We start from the raw sequence: 27710 nt of genomic DNA, 5'->3' as shown, positions 1-27710 counted from the left end.
AAATTGCTATTAATGTCAAAGAATCAGTTTCTTGTCAATTATTAGCTAAAAATCTGAGTTGGTGTATTTGTCTATTTTACTGAATCAAATGATCATATAAATGTTAATTCAGCTGCACATCTTTATCTGAAAACTTTGTATTACACACTATTTTTGATTAATTTTATTTCTGATTGCTGTTTTGTGACTGGACTCTTGTAAAATAGCCAAGCTAACTTTAATTGTAAAGCACTTTAAAAACAGTCCAACACCGACCAAAGCGTTTTTCTCTCTAAAATAGGAGAAATTATGACCTCTTGATCACAGTAAAATAACTCTTTAAAGTAAAGTAAAATAGCTGTTGTTGTGGGTCAGATTGCCTGCGTCAGGTTTCCAGAGGTTTAGGACAATGCAGGTGGGAAAGTTGGTTTCGTGCTCTCATTCTGATTGCCGTCAACACAAGCTGTACATGCAGAGGAGAAAAAAAAAGCCCTCCGGTTGCCACGGCAACCCGTCTCCCATCCATTGTGACTTGATGTTCCTCCAGAGCGAAGGCGAGTGAGCAACATGGAGACCAATGAAGCCTCAGAGGAACCTTCGACCAGAAGCTCTGACACATCATCAGCCAGTCGGCTAACATGGTCACCCGGCGCTTTGGGACTCGCGTCACCTCACGAAGGAAATGAGGTGAACTGGTCAGTGGTGGGAGTCAATTGGATTCTCTAATCTTCTTGGAATCTGCCAGACTGAGATTATTTCATCCCACACGGAGAAAATGTCACGGCTCAAATCTCTTAGCGAGCGATCCCTGATGAAGGCCAGAGTGGCGAGCGAACAGCAGGCGCACGCTGATCCAAACATTTAATCAACAATCCAGTCTGTCACTCAGGAGCTACAAATCTGCTCTCACTAAAACGGGCGAGTGGCGCACCAAAAATAGTGAATCGGAGGAAATCTTATTGCGCAGGAAAGATATTTTAGGAAGACAACATCGATTCGCAGAAGCAACACACATGAGCCGCTAACTTAATCCTGAGAGGCCCAGACAGTCGGGACTACAGATGTTCGTTCAGTCTAATGGGACCCCCATGCGGCATCTGTAAAATAGATACTACACTGTGATTAATGAGGTCTGGCACTGAATAGTATTGAGCTACAGTTAATAATATGTTTTGTCTATGACACAAACAACTGTAGGAAAAGGTTGTCCAAAATAATTGGTGTTGTGGAAAGGATTCCTTACGTATTTCGTCTGTAGAAGATTGACTGCTATCTGCTGCTATGATGGTTACATCTAACCGGCCTAACACATCTATGCAATGGTGGGTTTTCTTGGTAAAGTTTATTTCTTGGAAAAGAGGATGGACTTTGCAATTGTACACACAGCATGTTCACATGCAAGTAAAATACTACAGTGCTGATTTTAATCAGCTCCATAGCAACTTTGTGAACCTTGCTGGACCAACAAGCAGTTCTGGCAACTGACGGGATTTTTTTTCAAACCCTACACGACATTGCCTTTACACACAAGCTTTAATGAAATTCCATTCTCGATGCACAACACATGAATTAACATGACGCTGACACAGCGTATAAGCGATAATATTTCAGCTCTGCTGGGAAGGCTTTCCACAGGGTTCAGGAGTTAGTTTGCCGTTGTACATTAGCATTCTTCCAGGAGAAGAATGTGAAGTCAGAAACTGGCAATACGAGATAGCCTGGCTCACAATCTCTGCTCCAATTCATCCCAAAGATCTTCTACTTATTGACTTCATAGCTCAGTGAGACCAGTCAAGAAGATCCCCGTATCAAACTTGCTCAGCCATGGCCTTATATACATTGCTTTGCAACCTGTTAGTGGTCTTTATGGAACTGGAAGGGGACATGAACAAACTGCTCCTACAGAGCTGGGAACATAAAACTGTCCAAAATGTTTTTGAATGCTGCAACATTAAGAGTTCATTTCTCTGTAACTAATTGGCCAAGCTCAATCTCTGATATTCAGCCTTGCACTATCACATGGACTTATTCAATGTATTTCTAGAGAACTGTGATTCAGTTCTCCACAAAAAAAACATATCTATATGGAAACCCATTCTATCAAATTCCAGTTGAGGACTTCTCTCACTGTGTTGCTCAAATTGTGATTTCACGTTGCCTAATACTGAATTGTTGTTTCCAGTTACTCCAACTGTGTTATCACAGCTGAATGTGGAACTTTTGAAATGGCAAAGATGTTACATTAATTTTAAAACGGGTCAATAAAAAAGGTTTCAGTTGGGTTTTTTTTTTTTTTTTTTTTTTGCAAAAACAAAAATAAACATTCCTAATGTATCCTCAAAAGTAAAATCCTTGAGTCATTTGGTCTAAAATGCATGATTTAATGACTGCTTTTAAAAAACAAAACCATCTTTTTGTGCAGGCGTTGAAGCGCAGAGTCTGCTGTATCGTTTGCATCTGCCATCTTTGAGCTACAACCAGAAGGGGTAATAGAAGTGGTGGGAACCACTGCTCCCCATTGGCCAGGACAGGAACTGGTTACCATGAAAACTGGATGAATGCTGGAGGAGTGACGTTGCTGTCCGAGGAGTTATGCTGATTTCTCAGGCCTGTCGCCCTGCTGTTCGTACGTCAAAGACTTGTCATCACCCGTCCTGAGAGCTGTTTGGTCTCCTTTAGACAACAGTTTAATTTCGGGATAGTTTAAATCTACATGAAATTACACACAAAACAATCCCTATGTCTAAATCTAAAGGGTCAACAAAAGTGTTCTCAGTGCCTCCTACGTAGAACAAATATGCAATGGGGACTATGGGGAATCCTGAAAATATTTGGCCTAAGAAATGTGAAACAGGAGAGCTGTAGGCATTATTTTGTCCAGGGGTCAAAGCGGTGAGTCTGCTGTTCCACATCCTTTCTGCCTGTTCTGGATATCTCAGCCAAAGCTCGATGGAAGTGCTGGGGACTACTGCCCTCCATAGGCCAGTTCAGCAGCTGGTTACTATGGATTCTCTGGAAGCAACCTGATGGAGACACACTGCTGACTATAGAGTATGCACAGATTGCTTTTTGCAGACAAGTCCCCCTGCTTCTTGTGAATCTCAAAAAAAATGTCAGGTGCCACTCCTCTCTCCAAGCAATGTATGACGTCCTACATCTGACGGATATTACTTAACAGACATATTCCAAAAACATAAAAACAACTTAGTTTCTTTATATGTTGAAGAAGAATACATATATATATACTTAATTGATGTATATCCTAGTGCTTGAAAGACAGTAGAACTGTTTATGAATGAACAGTATCAGGAATCTTTGTCTCATTTGGTCTAAATAGCCTGAAAAAAGAATGCTTTCCAAAATTCTTTTGCGAAATTATCTGCTCATATGACAGTACTCTACTTAATTATTGTCACACATTGAGTAATTTCATTGTGCTTTATTGGCCCAACCAACAAGCTTCTTGTCTTTTCTTTACTTTTTTCCACAAATGACCTCGAGTGGCCTGCTATTTAAGCACTTCGGATTGTCATCAGACCCAATTCAAGGCTGTACGGGGGCCATAAACATAATTTGATTTGGGAATCTTTCAAATACCATCAGTCATCTCCACATTCAACTAGTATTCCCTTTAAATCGCCCCGCCTAGCATTTCAATATAAACCCGTCAACCAACAGCATGTACCTTGAGGACTTTGTTAGTTTATCAAAGTCAACTAATGGTTAGAGACGCATTGTTTGATGCAGAAAATGTAAGAATTGTACATTGCTTTTATAATATGTTGAATTCAAACCTATCTACTCTTTCAAATAACTGAGCACATGTTTTCTATCCATACAAGTTATAGTGTTCACAAAAACAGTCCAAATCTGGATTGGCCACTCAATGCATATAGTTTGTTTGTTCTGACTCATCCAAAAGGCGGTCGTACCATATTGAAAGGTAAAGTGTAAAAACAGCTAAGCTACTTTTAAAACGTTTAAGTCAGAATAAAAGCACATCTCAGCCTGACTACACTGACCTACAGAGAAAACAGCTGGCTCGCTGGGCCTCTTGGCTGCTGCTTAGTTTGCTCATGATTTGGGCCGGCAATAATTGTCATTTCCTGGATGGCTGAGAGGATATAACCAAGCTCTATGCACACGTTAATCACAGGACATAATAAAATGCATTATAAAGCTTGCACCTGTTGCAGGCCTGTTGCCAAGCATTGCAGCAGACTCATCATTCTGTGACCCGGCAGCGCACCGTACAGATAAATAGATAAGTCTGTTTTTTTTTTTTTTAAATGATCTGTGACGCAATATAATGCAAACTGAAGTCCTCCGCAATGAGCATTGGGAAAAGTTTACCGACTGTGTACTATGACCTGTTGGGCCTGGTGGGTGACAGGCGCATTAACAGGGCTTCGCACCACGCACAGACTCGCAACCATCGATCATTTTTACAGCTTTGGTGCAAACGGTCTGATCGCTTTAGTAAGGTTTGCGATCACGCCCGCGGGTTTTCGGAATATCCACACCGCAGTCTGGCTCCGTCTGTCCAAGAGAGAGGGCTCCAGCAGCCTACCTGTGCCTGTGCGCGCCGCCGCTCTCCGCCGCCTCCTCTATGCCGCACGGCGCTCAGCTCCTCGGCCAGGACGCATGTTGTCAGCATCGCACTGCGGAGCCGCGCAGCCCGGAAACTCGCTCGCGATCAGAGAGGGCACGGCGGATCACCTGAGGTAGAGGTTTGTGGCAGGAAAGCCCGCGATCAGGTGCGGCATCGCTCTGTCCGTGCTGGAGAGCGTTTCCGTGGCTGGCTCGCAGCGGCGGGGAGAGAGAGAGAGGGAGAGAGAGAGAGAGAGAGAGAGAGACTGCGCTCCGTGCGTGTCGGGAACGCGCACTGCTGAAACTGGATTCGTGCCCGCGCCTCGGATGTTTGAGCCTCCTAGGTTCCCAGAGCCTTCTTTTTTTTTTTCCCCAACCCAGGGACCCAGATTTGATGTGGGCGTGAGGGTATGCGGGCAGGCGCTGATTCATTACATTCACGAGCATCGAGGAAGCGCTGTTGTGCGGTGTTAGGTAATGCTTGGTACAAGAATTACATAACCCTCCACTATGGGTGGGCGGCAACAGTGAGAGGAGTGAAAACTGGTGTTCAGATCGCTCATAATCGTCATGCGTCTACTTTTATTTGAATATCCATAAAGAACGTTACTGAGCAAAGTTCAGCTTTTGTTTTTTTGCTCAGAGGATACGACGATACTGAGAACTCATATAAACTTTATTCATCTATAGCCCAGTGAAAGCATTCATACTCCCTGATGGTTTTCTACATTGTATGTGATGGTGCATAGCTGTGAGGTGAAAGGGAAATTATGATACATGCTTTGCAGAATATTGCAGCAGCCCAGGCTGCTCTAAAAAGGCTTGTATATCCCAGCAGTTAGTTGTTCTGTTCCTGTTGTCCCCATCATGCACCTGCCTGGTGAAGTCTTACTGGGGCTGTACGATTTTGCCAAAAATCAAAATTGTAATATATGTCAACCATAATTAATTTAGACTTTTCTCTGCCTTAACCACAAGCAACAAAAGTGGCCCGGAGATAAAGATGTATGTAAACAAGGACTATTTAAAACAAGAAATTTCACTATTTTTATTAATCAGAATAGTCTTATTCAAGAGAATAGCTGTGATAGGAATAGCTTTTAATTGAGTAGGACACCAATCCTTGTTGAACATAAAGTGCAGCAAACAAACAAGTCTATGTATTAAACAGTTTGACCGGTACTTAATGGTGAGATTCCTGAATGTTTCTGGTAAAAATAAGTATTGATTAAATAAACTCTACTGCGATAGACTGGCGACCTGTCCAGGGTTCCCTGCCTCTCGCCTATTGAATGCTGGAGATAGGCAACAGCACACTTTGCGACCCCAAAAAAGATAGACATGCTAGAAAATGGATGGATGGATGGATGGATATAAATTCTAAATCCAATAATAAAATTAGATTATCTCACTGCTGCAACTCTCTTCCCTTCCATGTACAGGGAAACCCACTTTAAACATATTGCTGACACCTAAAGAACGTGTCTTATCCATTCATTGCTACGTAGCCAGAAATTGCAGACCTTTGCGATCTGGAAATTGCATTTTCAAAAATTGCGATTATATTGCAAATGCGACTAATTGTCCAGACCTAAGTTCTACCGTGACAAGAGTGGCAGTTTCCCTCCTTGCCTGACTGAATGTGATTGGCTAGTGAAAATGAACCTGCTTCAAAGAAGTGTCAAAGGGCGTATCAAAGAGCTCATCCCCATGGCTCCCTATTAACAAGTCGTGGGATGCATTTGTGAGTGTCCCCCTTGAGTCCCTTCCTCTGGAAAACAGTGAAACCAACTCATTTCACAAGTCACAAAAAAAAAGCTTAGTGTACTTTATTTTCTTTCTAAATGCTGCCGTCATGTGATGGCCTCACATGTGTGTTAGTGTTAGTGTTCAATTAGTGTTCAATTAGTGAACAAGCAACATCTGGAGGACCAAGAAACACAGCTAATGGGTCAGATGCAAGGTTATCAAACAACAAGCTTTGATAACCATGTCCAGCTCTGATCAATCCCAAAACTGGTAGATACAAAAATGGGAAACCTGACAGGCCAGGCAAGGAAAGCATTAATCAGAGAAGCAGGGACGAGGCCTATGTCAGCTCTAGAGGAGCTGCAGGGATCCACAGTCCAGGTGGTAGTATTAGTTAACAGAGCAACTTATAGTTCTCTCCCTACAAATCTGGGCTCTATGGTAGAATGTCAAGAATGAGGCCAAAATAGGTATATTTTGCAGTTTTCCGTGCCCGTTTAGGGGTAGCCATTACATATATAAGAAGGTGTGTGTGGTCAGAACAAACCAAAGTTGTCCTTTTTTGGCCACATGTGTGAAGGTAATAAAACACTGCTCATCACCCACAACACACCATTCCCAGACTGAAACATATGTGAAGGCCTGTTAGAGGCTGCACAACATTTGGAGCAGAGGTTCACCTTCCATCAGGCCAAAGACCCTAAGCAAACAGAGCTACATGTAATGGTTTATAGTTCAAAACACAAATCTGTTAGAGTAGCCCAGTCAAAGTCCAGACCCAAATAGAATTGAGAATCTCTGGCAAAAATTGAACATCTATTTTTAAAGATGCTTTCCATCCAGTGTGGTCGAGCTTGAGCCTTTTCTGTTTTTTAAAGGTGTGCAAAGCTGGTAAATATTCGCTGCTGCAATGTAAAATATGCTTCTCCAATATTTAGGAGGCTGAGTGCAAATGCACATCAGACTATTTAAGATGATCTGTTAGAAAGGTTTAACACCACGTATAATGTGCCTTCTATTGCACAATTGTGCACTAATTTGTGTTTGTGTGTCACATAAGTAGAAACCAAAGGCTGTAGTAACAACAGGCTATTAAAGAGAGCGTATAGATGATTGATTTTCAAACTGTTAATCACATGTACAGCTTTAGCATATGAAGCTTTAGTTCATATTTTAATATCATAACGTAGGTCTTTGCAGTTTGCTGTATTACATTGGATAATCTTCTTGAGGATAATTTAAAGAATGCAACTAGTTTATTAAATTTTCACAAATATAAGTTTCTAATTGGAGAAAATAAGATCAAGACAATATTCTTTATTGTCATTATGTAACCATAATGATATTTTGGTGAGACACCGGCTCAGAATTCACACATGCCACACAGAAAGTTGAATGCACTGACAACTTGATACTGACACTGAGAAGTTGAAAGTGTGAAATTAGTCCTTCGCATGTTATAAGATTTAAATGTTCAAGTCAAACAAGACAGATAGCAGTCACTTTACAGAATGATGTAAATAATTTTGAATTACTATGCAATTGCATGAATGTGACAGACAAACATTCCTGGAGAAGTTAAAAAGTGTGCAAATAGTCGTTAGCAGAAGCTGAGCGTTCAAGTTAATTAAATTCAAGTCAAAAAGACAGGAAGCAGTCAGTTTACATAACAATGCAAAACACTGTGCAATTACGTGGATGTTTTAGAAAAACATTCCCCGCATAGTTAAAACAGTATTCAATTAAATTTTATTCAATTTTATTTATATAGCGCCAATTCATGAAACATGTCATCTCAAGGCACTTTACAAAGTTAAATTCAATCATATTCTACAGATTGGGTCAGATTATACAGATTGGTCAAAAATGTCCTATATAAGGGATGTGAATAGTCAATAGCAAAAACGTATATGTTCAAGTTAAGTGATGTTCAAGTCAAAAAGACAGGAAGAGGTTCATTTACAGGACGGTGTAACACACAGTGCAATTGCATGAATGTATCAGACAAATTCTCCCATACAAGTTCAAAAGTGTGCAAATACTAATCGGCAAAAATTGAAATCTTAGTTACACAGCTGTGCAATTTGCATGGATGCCCAAAAAAAAAACACTCCCTAAGAAGCTAAACGTGTGCAAATAGACATTAGCATGTGAGAGATGATGTTAATAATTTGTGATCGAAGAACCTGTGAAACCAGTAGTATTCTGTAAACGTATTATGTAAACTTAGAGACTATGAACTGGGCTGGTGGTTTATTTGATTTTCAGCAGGGGATAATAGATCTCACAGCTTAGGGAAAGAAGCTATTTGAAGTCTAGTAGTGTTTGAGTTAGTGTTCTTGAATTGTGTACCTGATCGAGGTAGGTCCACATGTGTATTTTCATATTACAGCATTTAATTAACATTCCAGGCGTCAATTGTTGCCAGAGTCAAAGAAATCTGCCTGGAGGCCTTCACAATCAGTTCTGTGGGCCCTGTAGCATAAAATAAGTACCGATCAAACTGTTTTTGATCAAGCAGATTTTGAGTTGGCAGCACCCAGACCAGTCGACAGTTTTTTTTTTTATATTCCCCAGTTTTGCTTTATTTGTTGATCTTTCCACTTTTAACTTTGTGTTCTCTCTCTTTTCTTTCTCTTCACAGGAGTTATGTTTTGCCTGTCATCTGTTTGTCTTTGACACAGTCCAGGATGGGTGCATTACTGCTGCCAACTATTTAATTTTCTCTTCCTACAGATGAAACACTTGGCTCTGTCTTTCAGCTGGAAACCTCGTCGTCTCTCTCATAGACGCAGCTATTGACTGAGAGCCTTTACTGCTACTTACTGTATATGCTATATTGTATCCTATAAATTGAAAACTGGCTCACAACGTATCTTCTTAGCTGTGTTTCTCTCCTGGATGAAACCATTAAAGATGCTAATACTACCATTAACTTATTACTTTTCTTTTACTTGTCCTGCTCTGTCTTCTCAGTCATTGTAGATGGGCGTTCATACTGAGCTTGATTGTACTAGAGGTTTCTTCCTATTAAGGGGGATGTTTCCTTTCCACTGTTGCAGCCTGCATGCCCGGTATAAGGGATTGCTGCAAAGTCAACGACACAATGCAAGCGACTGTCCACCGATGCTACATGATGTTAACCTTGCCTGCGAGCTGAATTCTTGTGGTATTATTTAGTGCACTCACAAACACACGTGAATCTTGTTTGCGGCAATCACCTTGCCCCGCTCCCATCTGAATTGTTCAGGCCCGAACCAAAACAGATTGGGCCAATCAAGTTGCAGTAATATGGTTCAAGCCGGGACATACCAGCTGCGACGGAAGCAATAGCTGCCAAGCCCAGCTGTACCAGCATGTAACATGATCATCCAGGAGGAATAAATGCTTCAAATAGACGCTTTGATGGAATTTGATGGGCTCCCTTATATATAAACCTTTTAAACGATTTGAATAATTAACTGAACTTGAATGCGTTGTTTGATGACTAGAATCAATTGGAATTTATGTACTAGGCTAGAATCTGTCTTTATGATTTGATGACATTGATTTTCTTCTTTTTTTTTGTTGTGGTAAAGTTATTTGAGTCAACATGTGTGAATTAGCACTGAACTGAATTCAACGGAACTGAAGAAAATATTGGTCATTGAACCCAGCTCCAGTTCTTTTGATCACCGAAGCACTGATTCTGCCCTGAAAACGTTGGTGCCACAGTATCAGAAACTCCTAGTTGGACCAGGTCTTACAGTAGCTTACATTACGTACCACACGAGTAATTATGGAGAGCAACCTGACCAACAGCTCTATGTTTAAAATGTATGGGTAGCATCTAATCTGCTCCAGCTTAAGTGTACAAAAAAAAAAAAAAACAGGAACTCAGCTGCAACACTGATGCTAAGTCAAAGCAACAGTGAGAGAAGCTGAGCTTGTTTCTTCTCTCTTCCAGTTGTTTGTCGGTCTGTTTCCATGGTGTTTCTAGCGTTGTTTATAAACATTGTTGTGTTTTCATATCATGCAAGATGCATCCATAAATCCTGTCCCTAACAGTTTACGATTCCCGTCAGTAACGTTGTTCATGAACACCAGTCAGCTTTTAGAGATGTCCGTTTTAGCAGAATCCCCGAACATTGGAACGTTTCTGAAGAAATGATGTGGGCGTAGAGGCGAAAGCAGGGCACAGGGAGCAGCAAGGTTATTTAGGCAGAAAGCTTCTCACAGAAAATAATGGGTCAGGAAAGCATTTCAGTCACCGCAAAGATGATGTCGGAAAGCTCATCAGTATTCTGATGAGATCGGGGATCTTTGCTGAGAGAATCCAGGTGCTCTGCAACACACATCAGGCCTAAAAAGTAAAAATTCAGCAAACATACTGATGCCGATGCAGTTACGAAACCAATTAGTATCACCTTAGTATCACCATACATTTGTTAATTATAAAATCTATTTAATATTATTAAAAAAACATATGTTTTCATAAATTTTTCCTCAACATAAAAAAGTTGGAAAACAAAACAAAAACTGCAAAGGTACAAAAAAAGACAAACTGTGACAATCTTCGGATGTCTGTGTTTCAATTCAGTTGTGTGAGAGGTTCTTGCTTCTATTCTGTCTGACACAGGCGAACTGAATGAGTGGAACTACAAGACGGAAACACGGGGCAAAACCACCAAGTCAAAGGTAGAGTGGATGATCTTTCTAGAAATCTAAGTAAGAAATGCCCAAGTCCATTTTTGAATAATTTAATGTCACTCACCTTTTTCCCATCATTTGCTGGGTTCTCTGTTTGTCTCCCCATTGCCATCACCTGAATTTGTAAGCATTCAGGTTATTATTAAAAACACCGCTCTTCATGATGTTTCTACGTCACTTCTGCCATACTATGGGCCTTCGAGAATGCCGCACCATGACAAAAACAACCACTATATACTACCATTGTCCTTTATAATCTTTCAGTTCCATTAGTTTTATTCAGAGTCATGTATGAAACTGTGTATATGGTAACGTCTTATGCTTTTAACATTATTCAAGAATGATTCAGGTTATCTTTATATTCCTGTCTAATAAATCGCTTCTCTTTAGCATTGTTGTGTATTTTCACTTAGATTAGTTTTCATTGCCCGGCTACTCCTCGGAAGGTTCTGCACTGTTTCATAATTTGTTCATTTGTGGATAATTGTGTTTCTCTGGAGTCCAAGAACCTTTGACATTGGTAACGTTTCCACACTGGTAGAATCTCTTTGGATTTTGAATGCACTGCTACTGCAGATCCTTTAGCTTCTTACATGTTGCCAGAGGGGATTTTTATTATTATTTTCTACTTGCCTGACAGTAATCAGCCCTGGATGTGGCTATAAAAAAGGACTTGTGAATAGGAAAAAATGTTTGATTAGTTATTTCCTGATTTAAGGAATAATATCTTTACATCGTCACTTTGGTTTGTATAGCAGTTTTCTTTTAGTAAATGAAATCTTCATTGAAAACTATATTATGTGTTTACTGCGGTTATCATTGCCTGATGTTAAAATATTTGTAACCATCTTAAACACTGAAGTGTGATTTAAAAAAGGCAAGAAATCTATATGTGTGCAGATACTTTTTCACAGTACAGTACTTAGCAAACCAGCAAAAACTTTCCTCAGATAGATAAATACGCAACTGGCAGTGTTCTTCCACAAAAAGAAACATTTGAATTGTTAGGACTTATTGAACCATCATTTGAGTGCAATTTTCTTGTGCTGTTCAGATTAAACTTATTTCATAAGATCACCAAACATCGCAAAAGCTGAAACAATTTAACGCCTTACAGGGAACATTTAGTACCCTTCCCTGGGACTCATTTTTTTTTTTTATTTTCAGTTAGGAACTGTTGCTTCGGATTTTTAATGAATTTTATTTTTAATTTTGTACTGTCTTTAATAATTAATGATGCATTTAGAGTCCAATAAAATCAGAAATTCAAAATTTTATTACAGCCAATTACATCATAAAACTTAACTGGGACTTAAAAACTTTCAATTACCAGTGGATAAATTTTATTATTTTTTTCTAAAGTTGAGTGAAATACATACTGTCTGTAGTGTATGTATGACAAATTTATCAATATACATACATAGCAATAACTTTTACGGCTCAACAGTCTGGTTTGAAACCCAGTCATCGTGGCCTCAGGGCGGCTGGGTGTTTGAACAGTGGATTTACTGAACATTTCCTTTTACTCAGGTGTATGCAGATCGCTGCTCATTTGTTTGCGTTCCACCCTGCCTAAAACAACTTGAACAAAAGCGCAAAGGTTGCTCTGAGGGAAGTCCATTTACTTTCAGGTTGCTTGTTTTCCTTATTATGGCTCATTCATTAACTTGTGGGTGAAAGCATTAAACACATGCTTGGATTCCACCTTCCTTTTGTTCTAAATCAAAATAATTTCTGACACATCTGACAATAGGTTTGAAGTGTGTGTTTTTTTTTTTGTTTTTTTTTTTCAGTGATGGAAAAATAAATAGGAAACTTGGCACTTCTATCTGCTCTGACCAGTATGTCCTAGAAATAAAAATAAATAAAAAAAAGTGAAGCAGAAAACTGACCTGATTAGCATTGCACATCATTCTCCTAATTTCTGACCAACACTCACCCCCTGTGTCCAGCATTTGAACTGCAGTATCCTACTCAACATTCTGGAAACCAACAAAAAACACAACAAAAATAACACCTCTTTTGATTTTTTTTTATTATATCAAAATACAAAAATTTGAGAGGAAAATCTTGTATAGGACTAAGCATTTGAAATGATATGGTGACAGGGATACAACACTGCGTTCATATTCTCATAGACATGCCATAGATAGAGCATAGATCATGTGCTAGGCCCATGTCTACGTCATGATGAGCCACCAGGAGTGAGCCTGTGCATTTTCCCCCTATAAAGGCTTGTGATGGCGACTTCTGCTGTACATCCAGGCCTGTTGGGTAACAAGCCAGAGTGTTTTTTTTTTTGTTTTTTTTTTGTATTTTAACATTTTAGTTCGTTCAGGTTTCTGCTTTCTTGAAGAAAAAAGAGAGAAAAGGGGAAAAAAAAAAAAAAGAAAATTCATGGCAGTTGAACATGAATAGTGAACAAGACAAGATCTCAAACGAGTCACTGGATAGCAGTGGCAAACGAAAGAAAAAAGTAATACAGATTTTATACATAAGGCTTTGGTACAGCACCATACAGTATGAGTTAATTGCTCACAAAAAGTTAAGTAAAGCATCAAAAATCTGATGCAGTGACATAATAGAATGGCATTTCTAAAAAACAAACAAACAAACAAAACAATCGGGGGTTATCGTTTTAAAAAAGAGAAAAGTGGAAAATGTTTAGCTCTGAATATTTACATATGGACATCATGATCAAAACAACATGAGAAATACAGAATGTAAACATGTGATGTACAGCACAGAGTTCAGTGGATGAAAGTGAAGCGAAACATGGGCATTTCTCACTTCTTTTAAGCACTACTGGGTTTGCTTAAGTATGAGCTAAAACAGTCAACAATGTAGTGCTTATTGTAGCCTACAATAATTATACATTCTAGCTTCTCAGTGCTGGTACACATGTAGAACAAACGGAAGAAAAAAAAATGATAAAGAGAATATAGAAAATATTACATACTTCTAGTTTCCGTCCAATAACAAACCAGCTCAGATGGCCATGAATGATTGCTAAATAGGCATTTTTGTAATTGTCTCTACATGCAAGATTAATACAATAAAAAAAAAATCAAATCTGTTAAGTATCATCCTATCAGCAGCTAGTGATGCACTAAAAGCTGTAAGCTGGGGGGGAACAAAATCCAAAACAAAAGAGAGGAACAGAACAGAAAATGAATACGGTACGTCCAAAGCAGCCCTCTTAAACGCTGTACATGTTCCCGTTGAGTTTTGCGAAGGAAAAATTGACGAGCCCGGAAGACGATATCTGTTTGTTAAAAAAAAAAAAAAAAAAACAGCGGTGGGGATGTATGAGCTTTTCTGACAAGAGAATAAATGCAAACTTGAAGTACTCATGGCTAAACTGTACAGTACTAATAGGAGTTCTTCACTTTAAAAAGGTGACTGTGGATGATGTGAGACGTTTGCGTCCCTAGTAGTAGTGTGCTTGAAAAAACAAGTGCTGTTGACCATAGACCTACATTGCTCTGGAATAGTATTTCCCCCTTACAGATATATATATATATATATATATATATTTGGCTTCTTTGTCATACTTTCAAAATGCAATTTGAAATAATGATTTCATTAAGTAAGGGAAAGAGCTCTCAAATCATACAAATGTGGAAAAAGTAATAGCCCACAAACCTCATTACTGGTTGTGCCACCCCTGTGGGAAACAACTGTCATTAAGAATTTGAAATAACTGGCTAATCACTGTGAAGGAATTTTGGACCCATTCTTTTTTTGCAGAATTGTTTTAATTCAGTTACATTTGAGGGCTTCTAAGCAATAATGGTCTGTGTAAGGTCAAGCCACAATATGTGAATTAGTTTTAAGTTCAGACTAGAGCGATCCAATTATTTTTATTTTTATTTTTTTTTGTGCAAACTACTAGTGGAAGTGTCCTTCAGGATTCTCTGCTAGAGAGCGAAACTCATGGTTCCAAGTATGACAAGTTACCCAGGTTCTGAAGCAGCAAAGCAGCCCCAGACCATCACACTACCATGCTTGACCGTTGGTATAATTTTCTTTTTCTGAAATGCTGAGTTAGTTTTACAGCACTGATAGATTTAATTCCCATTGCTGCTTCTCGTCTGTTCTTTAATTTCTTTAGATCACAAAATTATTTCATGCTTTGTCAGGTCTTTTGGCCAACTTCATGTTGCCAGAAAAGTACTGTTTATATAATGCCTGGTAAAACTGATCCCAGCTGTCAGAAAATGTGATTAATCACATTTGTTTCTCGATTAAACAATGGTGGGGCCGATTGCTGTTTCATATAGGGCCAGGTTTATGGAACTTGAAAACTGCATTTATACTCGGGTTATACTCGACTGATTAAAATTAGCTTGAAGATCTAAAACATGTGACAAAAAAAGCACAAATAAAATAAATCTTAAAGGAGGCAAATGTTATTACAGAGCACTGTACAGGAAGTGTGTAGAAAAGACCCCCCCACCCACCCACCCACCTGACCTGACCTGACCCAATGGTGCTCTCAGATTTCCTTCCATGAGTCCTGTGACTAGTACTAATCTAAGTCAGGCTACGTTTGTCCAGTTTAGGCTGGGTCAATAATTTCAATATCATCACAAATATATTTGAAAGAGGGTACCTTGGAAGCACAGACAGACATAGCAAAAACACACTATAGAAAACCGGTCATTTTGAGTTCATTGAATGTCACAAGTCTCTATTAATCGAGGTTATATGTCTACTTTTTCCAGTATTGTCTATCACTGTAGTCACACTGTTATGATTAGGACAATGTCTACCAGAGCTAGTTTAGCTGCTCAAACACACACACACACGAAAGGGGTGGAGAAAAAGTTCCGTCTGGAAACAGAAATAAATCTTTAGACCTCTATTCTACAGCACCACAAAGTTAAACATAGCACCAAGTCGTAATGTTCAAAGCAACTATGCCCTAACACACTTTATTTTATCAAACTAATGTAAACACAATTTCCTCCACAGCACATTTTGTACATGTCTACAGCATGTCCGTTGCTTTTAGGAAACCAAACAAAGAAAAAAAAAAAAAAAAACCTAAATGTTTCCTTCCGGTTTATTTGCTTTGGACACGTGAAGGTGAAGAAAACTGGCGTGAATCTACATGTGTGCTCATGAACGGGCAAAATACATTATTACTTTGTTTCAGAAATATAATAGAGGGCAACACATTTCTGCTTCTAAAGCGTTCCCCCAATGGGCATCCACATACTAATACATCAGAGTACTACTCAACTTGTGCAGCCAGCGGGCTATGGCAATAATACACTGTACGGTACTAACATTAAGTGTACTTTTCTTCTGAGTTAAAATAATGTCTGCTAAAGTATGACAAATTAGGCACCTTAAAATGTTTTAAAAACATCCACTTAAAGCCGTATTGTAAGCAAATACTTTGATATATAATCTAATTTCTTTTAACTTGGGATATCAGTCCCATTTTCTTTTCTATTCATACATCCCCATACAAGAAAGTCTTCCTGTAAAACATGGTTTGATTTTTCTTTACAAATACATTACACACCATGTACAGTACATAACAAATATAGATTATTTCCTTGTATCTTACACGAAAACAATTATTGTTTGTCGCTCGCTTTCAAGCAATCACCACTTTCTCACTTGTCCAGAGATGTTTCGAGAATCATTCACGTGGATAACCTCGGATTTAGCGCAAAAAAACGTTCCAAATTGCTGAAATAAAAAATAAAAAAATCTGCTTGATGTGTCTTTGAGTGACTGAACTAGCCTTAGCAACACAATCAAAAAGATAGATAAGAGAAAAGAAGATACTAGAATTATCATCAGCGAAAGTGGTCAACAGCAGAACGGGAGTGGGCATTGAATACAGGAGTTTGGACCTATTTTGCCATCTGGTCTTCTCAGCAAATCACAGCTGCACTACGTAAGCATTATGACAGGTCATTCAATGCACTGTGACGTAGGGACATTCATTTCCTGTACAGCAAAACATACATTCATTATCGGTTAGTGTCAAAAAAATTAGCAAACATATAGAGAAGTAGCTAGCAATTAATATACAGTTGTAAGAGATAAACAGTCAGGGTGGCCATTTGTTTGGATATTCCCCATTGCTTGTTTTACAGCATTATGAAGCAATCACATTCCGCTCTAAACAGCTGCTGTCAAACTTTTACATCTTCACTGTGCAGTTTTCTTGGGATTTCTTGCCCCCACATTTTAACAAGTATTCTAGTACTGTAGTTTAAATAAACTAAATCAGACTTTCGCACGCTCTCTTTCATGTATCCTTGGCAGAAAAAAGTAAAAAAAAAACAACATATTATTGGAGTTCTCACTCCCTTAGAGTGACAAATATGAGAAGGCGACAGAAAAAAAGGCAGTTTATGTCAGAGAAAAGAAAACAACAAAAGGCAAAGAAAAGGCACCTCAAGATGTGCCCAATTTCACAAATGATTACTTAATAATGAGATACATACAGATAGTTCACGCCCTGTTTAGTTGATCTTTTAGACCAACCTCTGCTGAGCGTGAAAGTCCCCAAAATTTTTCAAGAGATCTCATGAAGGCTATGATCTTTACTCATAATACCGTGCCCCTACAATGGGCGTAACGTCATGGTGCTAACACCCTTCTCCACTCGAAAATCAAAGTAAACGCAATGCACCTGCTGTAATACTGAAAAGCGTCCAAATAAGATTAAGCTAGGCCATATTATCCATTTGAATGAGTGGTGAGTGTTATAAACCTTTTTATCCGTACCTTTAGAGTGTAAAAAGGTCAAGTACGTACTATATACCACAAGAAATACAGCAACTCTGCGTTTACTCTGAGGTATATTTTGTGGTAAGAACCCTGTGTTTAAAGACTGACACTATTTGTATTGTAGGAAAGGTAGACTCGTGTCCCTATACAAGGACGCACCAGGCTTTAACAGTACACTGTTTCACTGAAAAACCTTAAGATATGAACCCCTCAATGATAAGTGAGTGAAAAATCTTTTTAACGTGTTGTGACATACTCAACCAACACATTTTATTACTGTAAGAGGAAGCTTAATTCCCTTGTTTTACTATTTATATACATTATATATTTTCAGAGCATTTTCAAGTGAAATTCCTCAGAAAAAAAAAAGCCATTGTTCTTGTCTTCAGATGAGACTTCCAGCCCCTGGAGAATTCAGTTTGCTGTTCCTCAAACACAGATCAACTTGTACAGATTATATTAAACTTTTTGTTTGTTGCTGTGACTGAGCAGACAGGGCTGAGGTTTTTTCGTATTCTCCTTCCGTGAGGGGCCGGCTTAGTTGGCTCCAATGGCTTGGTGGGCACACAGGTCAGCGTAGAGTTCCATAATTTGGGCCCTCAGAGTCTGCACTGGCCAGGATGCCTGTTTGGTCCTCCTCAGATGGCCTGTGATGCAAGAAGGAGGTCAAGTAGCGGTAAGGGTTCCTGTTTTGCTTTTTACTCTTTTTGCGGAGGTTGAGATCTTCTCCCTCTTGGAGTGTCTGAGATTGCTGCTGGGTCTGAGAGGGAGATGTACCTGAAAGAAAGGCAGAGGAGTCACACACTGGTCCCCACACCTGCCATTACTCTACTCCATGACTCCAGGACTATAGATCCTGTTCATTTCTTACCCACACTTTGCCATTACGTTCTTTTTTTTTACTACTTTAGTTTCATACTTGTAAACAAACCCTTTTTTAACCAAGTAAGTCCCTTTCACTTTCCTATCTGTTTCCTATCTTGTTATCAGATCATAAAGATGGTTATCTAGATTTCCAACTGTTGGATGGGGTGCTGCAGCAAAAACTCAAACAAATAAAATGTGATATAAAACTAGTGTTGATTTGAAGTCTTGAATGTCATCCTTTGTTCATGTCCCATATTGAAAATAAATTTTGAAAATATAAACAATATCCCCCTGTACCCCTGTTGTTTCTCAGTATTTAATAGGCCAAACATTGCTTCCAATCAAATAAGCAGACATTTGAACCGCCCTGCTGACACATCAGCTGATGCAATGTTTAAATGAATATCCACTTTTAGGGTTTATTATTGTTATCTTTGCACCTTCCTAATCCCCAAACAGCCAAATGTTTTATTGTTTAACTGCTAATTCAGGTGGACTTGTTAGGTGTAGACAGAATGTATCTGCTTTTTCTGTCAGTGTTAATTTCCACCATATGCTCCTCATACATAGAAACAAGTCTGACACTGCAAACAAATGGAAACACTATCCAAGTTTGCAAAAGATAAGAGACTCAAGATGAAGCTTTTCATTTTCTATTTTATAGGTACATGGTTATCTAGAACACACTTCACAAAATAATCTAGAATGTTTATGTCACTTTCTTAACTTTTCAAGGTGGACAGACATCAGACTGAAATAGTAAGGAATATTGTTTTTGCCTCCATTTAAATAAGAAAGTACCTTTCTTATTTAAATGTTTCCAGATTAAGTTATCAGACCATCCTGTCATTCCAGATGAGGAATGACAGGAATGACAGATGAGGAACAGAGCTTCTCTAAATGTTGTCTGGTAGGAATCTCTCTCTCTCTTTGTCACAATAAGTGGCATAGCCTGAAATTGCTTTTCAGCCAGGCCTAACAAAAAAAGGAGGATGGGCCAGATAATTAAAATTGAAAGTTGCTGCGGCACTTGAAGCATGCAGGGGTTGTTATGCTGCATCATTACGTATGATCCAGCATTTCCCCTCTGTTCAGTTCTGAGACTGCTCTTCTAGACTGTTAAGGCTCCCACATACTCGGGCACACTGAGAGCTTGGCGGACACCGTGTTGACATTTTACCCCTCATAGTCAAGCCAATTCCCTACAATTCATGTGGCAAAGTCCTACAATTCCCACAGTTTCTACCAGTGGGAGGAAGCGGCGGAACGGATGGTAAAATGTGTGATTAGCTAGTTGAACACCTAGAGCCATTCCTTTTTCAGCAGACCTGTCAGTGAGAATAGAAAAGGATGATGATGCCGCGCGTCCTTGCGACCACCTGCTTGGGGCAGCACAGTGTATCAAGCTCCGTGTCACATATAAGTTTGATGTAAAGACTTCTTGCTGTGGAGAAGTTTATAGTGTGACACTGCATACGCGGTCGTAAAAATTGAGCCCTGCACATATCTGTATGCACGGTGTCCGCTTTGAGTACGAGTGGACCTCCGCGGGGTGAAGTATGCCCGGGGAATGTGGGGAGCTTTAAAGTTCAAACCCTTTGTCGTCACTTTTCACAGCGGCAGGTTTATCATCTCAGCCTCCGCCCTGACCAGACACTATTTTTCCTCTATTTGAGGAGGAATAGGAAGAATACACAGGGCGCCTCTGTAAGTGGGTATTAATGCTTGCCAAAGGCTGGAGTTGAAGTTGTTCTCCGAGCAGGTTTTTTATGTTTGTGGTCCATATGGACACAGTGGGGCCTAGACTATATCCTGCTTTGCCTTTAACCCACCAACACTACTCTTAAAGGGCGAAGCCTATAGGATATAGCACTTTTATTCATGTATTGTAACCCAAGATTCTATGAGTATAGGTGCAGCCCTTTAAACTCTGCGCGTCACTGCGCCTCACTTTTCTACACTAAATAGCAGTACAAAAACATTATTTGGGAACTGATTGTCCTGTCCCAGCGTAATCTATTGTCAATGATACTGGGTTGAGGCGGTGAGGTGGAAGGAAACAAATTTCTTTTCAGTGCTGCGCTGCCGTGAGGGATAAACAAAGGGGGGGAAATGCATAAATACAGACTGTAAAGGGCTGTTTTTAAAGTAGGAAGAGGAGGAATGAGGGTCTGGGCTGAAACCCCAAATGTTACAAAAAATGCCCGTTAAAAGTACGGACCAACATTACCATGTGACTAAATTTAGTATGTGCACCTCAATTCAAGTGTAAGGTGACACACCAGCCCCCTCAGTGCTCGTCTCTTTTTCTGTGCCCCCTAGTAGGCACCTTCACAAACTGTTTCTCAACAAATGTGATGTTTCCAGCATCTCCCTGAATTTGGCTTATTGCAGTACCATTGGTCTTAGGCACATGACTTTCTCTGTGCAGCACGTTTACTGAGAGCTAGAAAATGAGGCACGCAGTTTTCATGTTTGGAACAAGTTATTTGACTTTTTTTAAATTTACACATCAGCTTTAGAAAATTTGGACAAAATTACTTTAGATTAGAAACCCCCAAGGATTTACTTATTTCTTATTATGAATAGAAACAATTACGTACTGTGATTATATGCTGTCTGTATGTTTATTTAGATTATTCCTTTGTTTTTCCTATGAAATATTTTCCTCTGTAATGTTTTTTTCTGTGCATGTACAGCACTTTGGATCGTCTTGTTACTGAAAAGTACTATAAATAAACTTGCCTTGCCTTGCCTTAATTTACCTTGAACTCCAGCCAAGTATCATCACAGTTCCCCAGTTTTTGCATTTTCCTCATCACCTTATTATTAAGCATGGTGCGCAAATAAGAGCTAATACATCCAAAAGTGGGTCAGAACCAGAACAGAGTAAACAAATATACCAAAAAGGTTTAAACACAGGGGTACTGAATAGTTTGTATACAAATACAGAATGGAAGTAGGAAGAGATGAAAAGGCAATGCATAGGAAGAAAAGAGCTGCCCAAATTAGCAAAGGGGTTAAAACCCAGTGGGGTAAAAAAAAAGAAGCCTTAAAGCAAAACTATAAAGTGATGAAACTGGAAAGAAATTGAATGACCAACACCCTCAGACTAACCTGTTCTCCTCACAGATGTTGAGTTGTTATTGTTGTTGGCAGCCACGCCCTTGGCTTTAGTTATACAGTGGTGTAGCAGTGCTGTTAAGCTCTCAGACCCGGCAGTATCACTCGACGCACCTAGAGGTTCCCTGCGAGGACGAGAAGAGACAGCACAGCATGCATTGCTCCGCATTAATCCTGCAGTTCGTTCAGTTACGTCTCATTGAAAAAGACAAAAACATTGCTTTCAACGCTATTTCCAGTAGTTGCTACAGCATGATTTGATGAGCATTTGAGCTTCTATTGAGAGTTGGTTCACTAAGATGATGAAATTCCAGTCTCTATCTGCTTTGATGGATGATAAAAGTTAGAGAGGAGAGAAAAAGAATGGAGAGGAGAAAGTGAAAGAAAGGGCTTTTGACAGGGGGTGGAAGTGGAATTGGAGAAATTGCTATTGCTCTCAAACAGTCACAACATTAAAGGTCCAATCTAAAGGATTCAGGCCGCATATTTGAGGTCTTACTGCTATTACATTTTTGTTTTATTTCCAATTCTAGGGCTCATGATATCATTTATAAATCTGAGCTTTTTTTCGTTTTGTTTTAGTACCAAATGTGTAAAGATTAAAGTGAAATTGCATGTTCTGCACTTGTCTTTGGTCTTTAAGTAATGACTGCTTAAGAAATGTGGGTAACATTGATTTCTTTTGCTGTATAAACTCATAAAATGAAAATAATTTTCGGAATTCAAAACATTACAATTTCTCTTCAAACCTTCCAATAGCACCATATCTGACACACTGTAGGTTTGAGGGTTGGCAGCCTTTTACACATTCCCCTTTCTGATTATGTTAACTGCTAACAAGGGTTAAAATGCAAAGCTTAAACTTGCATGACACATTTCTGTTGACTAACAAATGAACCCGCATGGGCATCTGTTAAGGCTTACAGATGCACATCAGACTAGAGTGCTTACCTTGAATCCCTTGAACATGACTAAGCGAGAAAATTGGGACTTTTCCAGCTCAGTCAGCAAAAACTTTTGCTTATGTTACAAAAGAGATATTATTTTGCTTATGGTAAGCACTTTAAAGATCTGTCTAATTTACGTGAAAATGAATTGGTCCTGTTTGTCTTTTAAATTTCCTTGAAGCGAAGGGGCAAACTGACCCTGGACTAGTGTGATATAAGGTTTCCAGAAAAGCATATAGAATTCAATGAAACTGACGGCTACATAAGATTTTAGCAATTTGTGAATATTTATCTTTATAACGTACTAAGATACTTAACTAAAAAGTAAACATTGGTATACATATTGTCGTAAGTATTCCATGGTCAAAGTTATATACAATCCAGCATTGAGCCTGGATAGACATTTGTCTGCAGACATTTGTGAAACAAATGTGTCGGTCTCAGGAGTTTAAAGATTTTCAGCATGGTAGCATGATAGGATAGCATCCCAGCTAGTAAGTCCAGCTGTAAAATTTCCTCTCCAGTAAGTATTCAACTTTTCCCGTTCTTGTGGCAAAGTGGAAACGGGATAGGCCAGGTAAAATCCCAAAGTGGGCTCAGTGGATGTTGAGGTGCAAAATCAGCAGAGGATGCCCACTTTCTGCTGGATAAATAGCTAAAGACTTTCAAACTTCATGTGGTCTTTAGGTCATCCTAGGAACACTGAGAAGAAAGCTTCACAGAACTGATGCCCGTTGCCTAGCAGCTGCATCCAAGGACATAGGCGAGCAAGTTTGATGTGGATGAACCTGAGTTGCCCATTCATCGGTCCTGACCTCAACTCAATAAAATACCAATGGGAGAAATTAGAGTGGAGAGTACAAGCCAGCATCGTCCAATACAGTGTTTGACTTCAGAAATCTGTTATTTAAAGAATAATCCAAATTCCCACAAACACAGTCCAAAATCTTCCTCCCTGAAGAATTCAAGCCATTATAACTGCAATATTAATCCTAGGGATTGAGAATGATGTTCCACTACTTTCAAATAAAAGTGAAGGCAGACAAAGGAATACTCTTTACTATATAAAGTACAGGGGCAAACTATTGTGAAGGGTTCGGTTACAGGACAAAACAGGACTAGAAACGGACAAACTGGCAGAGCATGTATATATAATGGGGGCACAAGTTCCCAAAAGGGCCTGGAGTCCTGAGAAGCAGGAATATTACATTGCTACATTGTACTTAGTGGCGGGTTTTGTTCTATCTTTGTGAATGAGTAACTTGGTGAAAGAGTTGCCGAGCAAATAACTCCCCAATTGTAATAAATAAGCTCACAAATTATTGTTTAACAAACAGCTATGTGCTTTGACACATTTAGACAAGACTGCCAACCCCTTCAAGTAGGTGCATTATTTGTGTTTGCTGATACGGATTGCAGATAAATAGAAAAACTAGTTTCATTTCATGAGGGATACATGCCGAGTCGAATGAGAAATAATCACTTTGATTAACACAGATAAATCATACCAATTTCAAGTATCTTCACTTGCATAGTCTGCTCTTTGTACAGCGTTACCTCGTAAAGAAACATGTTGGATTCGCAATGCATCTCTCATAACAACCAAAGTTACATAATCTCACAAGTTTGAATCGGTTCATAAGGTTACATGTCTGGATGCAAACGACTTCAAAACTTGACATAATGCTGTGATTATGCCAAGCTTTTGAGTCAAATATGTACTGTCAGAAAGGGATAGGAACACAAAGCTTTATAGACGCTGTCCATCATTCGTCACTGTGGAGAGAAAGATTGAGAGCCATTAGCAGGGGAGGGGGGGAGAGAGAGAGAGAGAGAAATCTGACAAAACAAAAAGGTCATTTAATAATCAGATAAACTGTGTGCGGAGGCCGCAGTGTGTTAAAATGTAGTACATTTCCATAAACAAACACTATACGGCACACTTTCATAAACATGAACACTGCGTACAAAGGCTTCACCATGCTGACGGGAGGAGATGGCAGGAAGAGGAAATGGCCGTTAAAGAACGAGTTACATGACGGGAAGAGGAAATGGCCATTAAAAAACGGTCACATGACAGAAAAACGAAAGCACTGAGGACAACAGATGTAACAGAGAATTTAGTTTGAGAAATTGTTGTTATTTGTTTGGTCAAAAGAGAGAAGTTTAGAGAATGCATGCATGGCATTTTGCACATGGAACAAAACTTTAAAGGGGAATACTCCAGTCTGTCTGTCAAGTGCGACCTCTATTGATTCAAGCCTTTTGTTTTCTCCCTTTTTCACTACAGGGATTGAGTTATGCATTCAAACTGCAATAACATGAGATCAAATGCTTTTTTTTTTCTCCGTTCAAAACGACTCTTCGAGCTCAATTAAAACAGGCTACTCCACAGTAGGCTAAAACTGTGCAGACAAATGTGTCCTGCAGTCGTGATTACCATTAGCTGTTCTTCACTTGAATCCAGCACAGAGGCACAACCCAAAGCGATTCCCCTTTAAAGAAGAGAGTGATTAGAGCCCTCCCCCTGCTGACCCCTCCCCTCTCAGACATGGGTCCGACCCTTACCTATTGTGGCGTAGGGGACCGGGTCACAACAACGCTGCCCAGATAGCTGAGATCAATCAAAAACAAATCAGGTAAGACCCTTACCCTCTACAAAGCAGCAGCCCTATAAGCTACTTTCCCTTAAAGGCCAGTGATAATGACGGAGCGGGACTCAAGCCCAACTTGTTTGAGCGCAGGTGAGGCCGTGGGTATCTAGGTCGGCGAGGTGGGTGTAAGGGGCTCAGGTGTGTGCACAGAAAAGAAACTTCAAAATGTCAACATAAAAAAAATCCTGTCTGTCTTGTGTTTCAGAGTCTACACACTGGCTTGAAAAGCTTTTAATTTATGTCCTGTTTCACATTGATTTTCAGCCACAAACCTTAATGGATGTCATTTGTATTTCATGTGACTGACCGACACAAAGCAGTGCACCAAGTGCAACGCAGAAGAAGAATGAGGAAAATGATTCCACACAGCATGATGCCGCCACCACCGTGTTTCACAAACGGGACGTGCTCACACAAGGTACAACAAAACTGCAAACATTTTGAGACATGGTCGTTAACCCGAGCCGGTAGTCCACACAAGCCGGGCATCAATCTGAGAAGCAGCCAAGAGGCCTTGTGGTGACTCTGGAGGAGCTGAAGAGACACAGCTCAGGTTGCAGATTATGCTGATTGGACAATGATAAGGTGTCCACTCCAAAAATGTGTCCTTGATGACACAGCGGCAAGAAGAAAGCCACTGTTGAAAGAAAGCTAGAAATTGTCCAGTTTGTCACGAGGCATAGACACTGTAAAACATTTAAGCTTCTTTAATACAGAAACAAAAGATCAAAAGCTTAAAATTGCAAGTAAAGTCTTATTTCAGGTTTGCATATTCCTAACTTAAGAAAAGTCAATTTACAACAACAAATTAAACGTTGGAAAACACACAAAGCTAAGTTCAAAAACTCATTATAATAAGTTTAGTTTATAGTACAAAATAAGTGGATTGAACTTAAGGCACTGTCAGTTTTTAATGAACGGGACACAGCAGACATGTGGAAGAAGGCGCTCTAATAAGACAAAAAAAACGATCTTTCCTGTCTAAATTCAAAACAATCTTTGCCACGGAAAGAAAACTGCGCATCACCCTGAACACACCATTTTCATGGTGAAAGCCGGTGGCGACAACATGATGCTGTGGGGATGATTTTCGTCGCCACGGGGTCGTTGTATAAAGCAGGGACTCAGGGGGGGAGTACAAACGCATGTTTCACTTTTGAGATATTTATTTGTGAAAAAATGTTTAAAGCCATTTATCATTTTCTTTTTACTTCACAGTCGTGTTCTACGTTGTCTTGACCGCTCACACAAAATACTCAATGAAAACCCATTATTGTTTGTGGCTGAAAAAGGGGAAAAACCTCCACGGGTACGACTGTTTTGCAAATAACATTTTGGGGGGGCACACTGGTCTTTTTAAATGTTAGATGTATGAGGGAAAAAAAATGTGTTGCAAAGCCGCTGATGAAGAACCTGCTAAACGCTCAGAGTTATTGTCCTGGAAGACGCAGCTTTCAAGGGATGCAACCTTTTTAAATGGCTTGTTGCAATTCCTATATTTTAAAAGCATATACTATTTGTGAATACAATTCTTTAAAATAACCATTTTGAGTTAAGAATTTATGGCTTTCAATCTTCCCTCTGCAGGATAGCACTCAACTTGTCTTTTTAGCCCTTAAATTCATACGCTTCACTGTTTGACCTCTGATTATTGTACACAACACTTCTTAACACCTGACAAGTGTTTGACAATTCAAGTTCAACAAAGATCTGCTTGCTCTGCGTCACCGTCTCAACAGAACCTAAAAATCGTCTCGGTTAGAGCAAGTTATTAAATCAGATTTTCTGCTTCCGCCTGCCTGCACGCTCACATGAGTAGTGCTGCACACTTCATTAGACCCTTCTAACCTCAAAATCAGTTTAGCAAAAAACCAACAACCGCATTGAACAAATGCTTAATTCACATAAATGTCAAGTCTGCTGTACAATCTGCTGTACAATCAAGCAGAACATTGTTACCTATAAGTGTCAGCTATTTAGGTTTTGGCATGAAACATCAAACTTTTAATTTTCTACAATGGTTGCATAGTTCTGACTCTGTACAGGTGCATTTCAATACCTCAAGTGAAACTGATATTTTGACTCTACATTTTAAATATAAAGCTAACAGAAATCCATTTTCTGTTTCTCAGAAAATTTAAATATTGCCCAACACAAGCTGAATGATTTTTATCCCAGAAATGCTCTGTTATTAGTTACGCAATCATGGATAAGACTGCTGAATCGACAGATGTCAAGCTTGCAGTGACTGACGCCCTACACAAGGAGGGTAAAGCACAAAAGGTAACCGTTAAAGAAGCGGGTTGTACACCGTGTGCTGCATTCAAGTTGGAAAAGTTGAGTAGAAGGAAAA

The 27710-nt window shown here is 39.4% G+C and overlaps 2 protein-coding genes across 8 annotated transcripts in view; both read right to left on the bottom strand.

Annotated features, from left to right (window-relative positions):
• Positions 1-4889, bottom strand: part of LOC105939754 (rho GTPase-activating protein 32) — a 38555-nt gene extending 33666 nt beyond the window's left edge. The window contains exon 1 of the mRNA XM_012882046.3: positions 4550-4889. The gene's annotated coding sequence lies outside the window, so the exon portion shown is untranslated. The remainder of the gene's footprint in view (positions 1-4549) is intronic.
• An 11023-nt stretch (positions 4890-15912) lies between these two features.
• The window catches only part of LOC105939759 (protein turtle homolog B), a 105198-nt gene continuing 93400 nt past the window's right edge, over positions 15913-27710 (bottom strand). For 4 of the 7 annotated variants that reach the window (XM_036150324.1, XM_036150325.1, XM_036150326.1 and 1 more), the window contains 2 exons: positions 21751-21881; positions 15913-18543 (listed from right to left, as the gene is read on the bottom strand). In XM_036150324.1, the coding sequence (XP_036006217.1) occupies positions 18338-18543; positions 21751-21881 (337 nt within the window). In that variant the 3' untranslated portion in view covers positions 15913-18337. Of the gene's footprint in view, positions 18544-21750; positions 21882-24102; positions 24480-25271; positions 25318-27710 lie in introns of those variants that run through there. The other 3 variants (XM_036150328.1, XM_036150329.1, XM_036150330.1) reach the window with 3 other exon arrangements.

This window comes from Fundulus heteroclitus, chromosome 18, assembly GCF_011125445.2.
Source record: "Fundulus heteroclitus isolate FHET01 chromosome 18, MU-UCD_Fhet_4.1, whole genome shotgun sequence".
NCBI classification, from domain to species: Eukaryota; Metazoa; Chordata; class Actinopteri; order Cyprinodontiformes; family Fundulidae; genus Fundulus; species Fundulus heteroclitus.
Note: the sequence above shows the minus strand (reverse complement) of the source record. Positions and strands in the feature narration are given on the sequence as shown.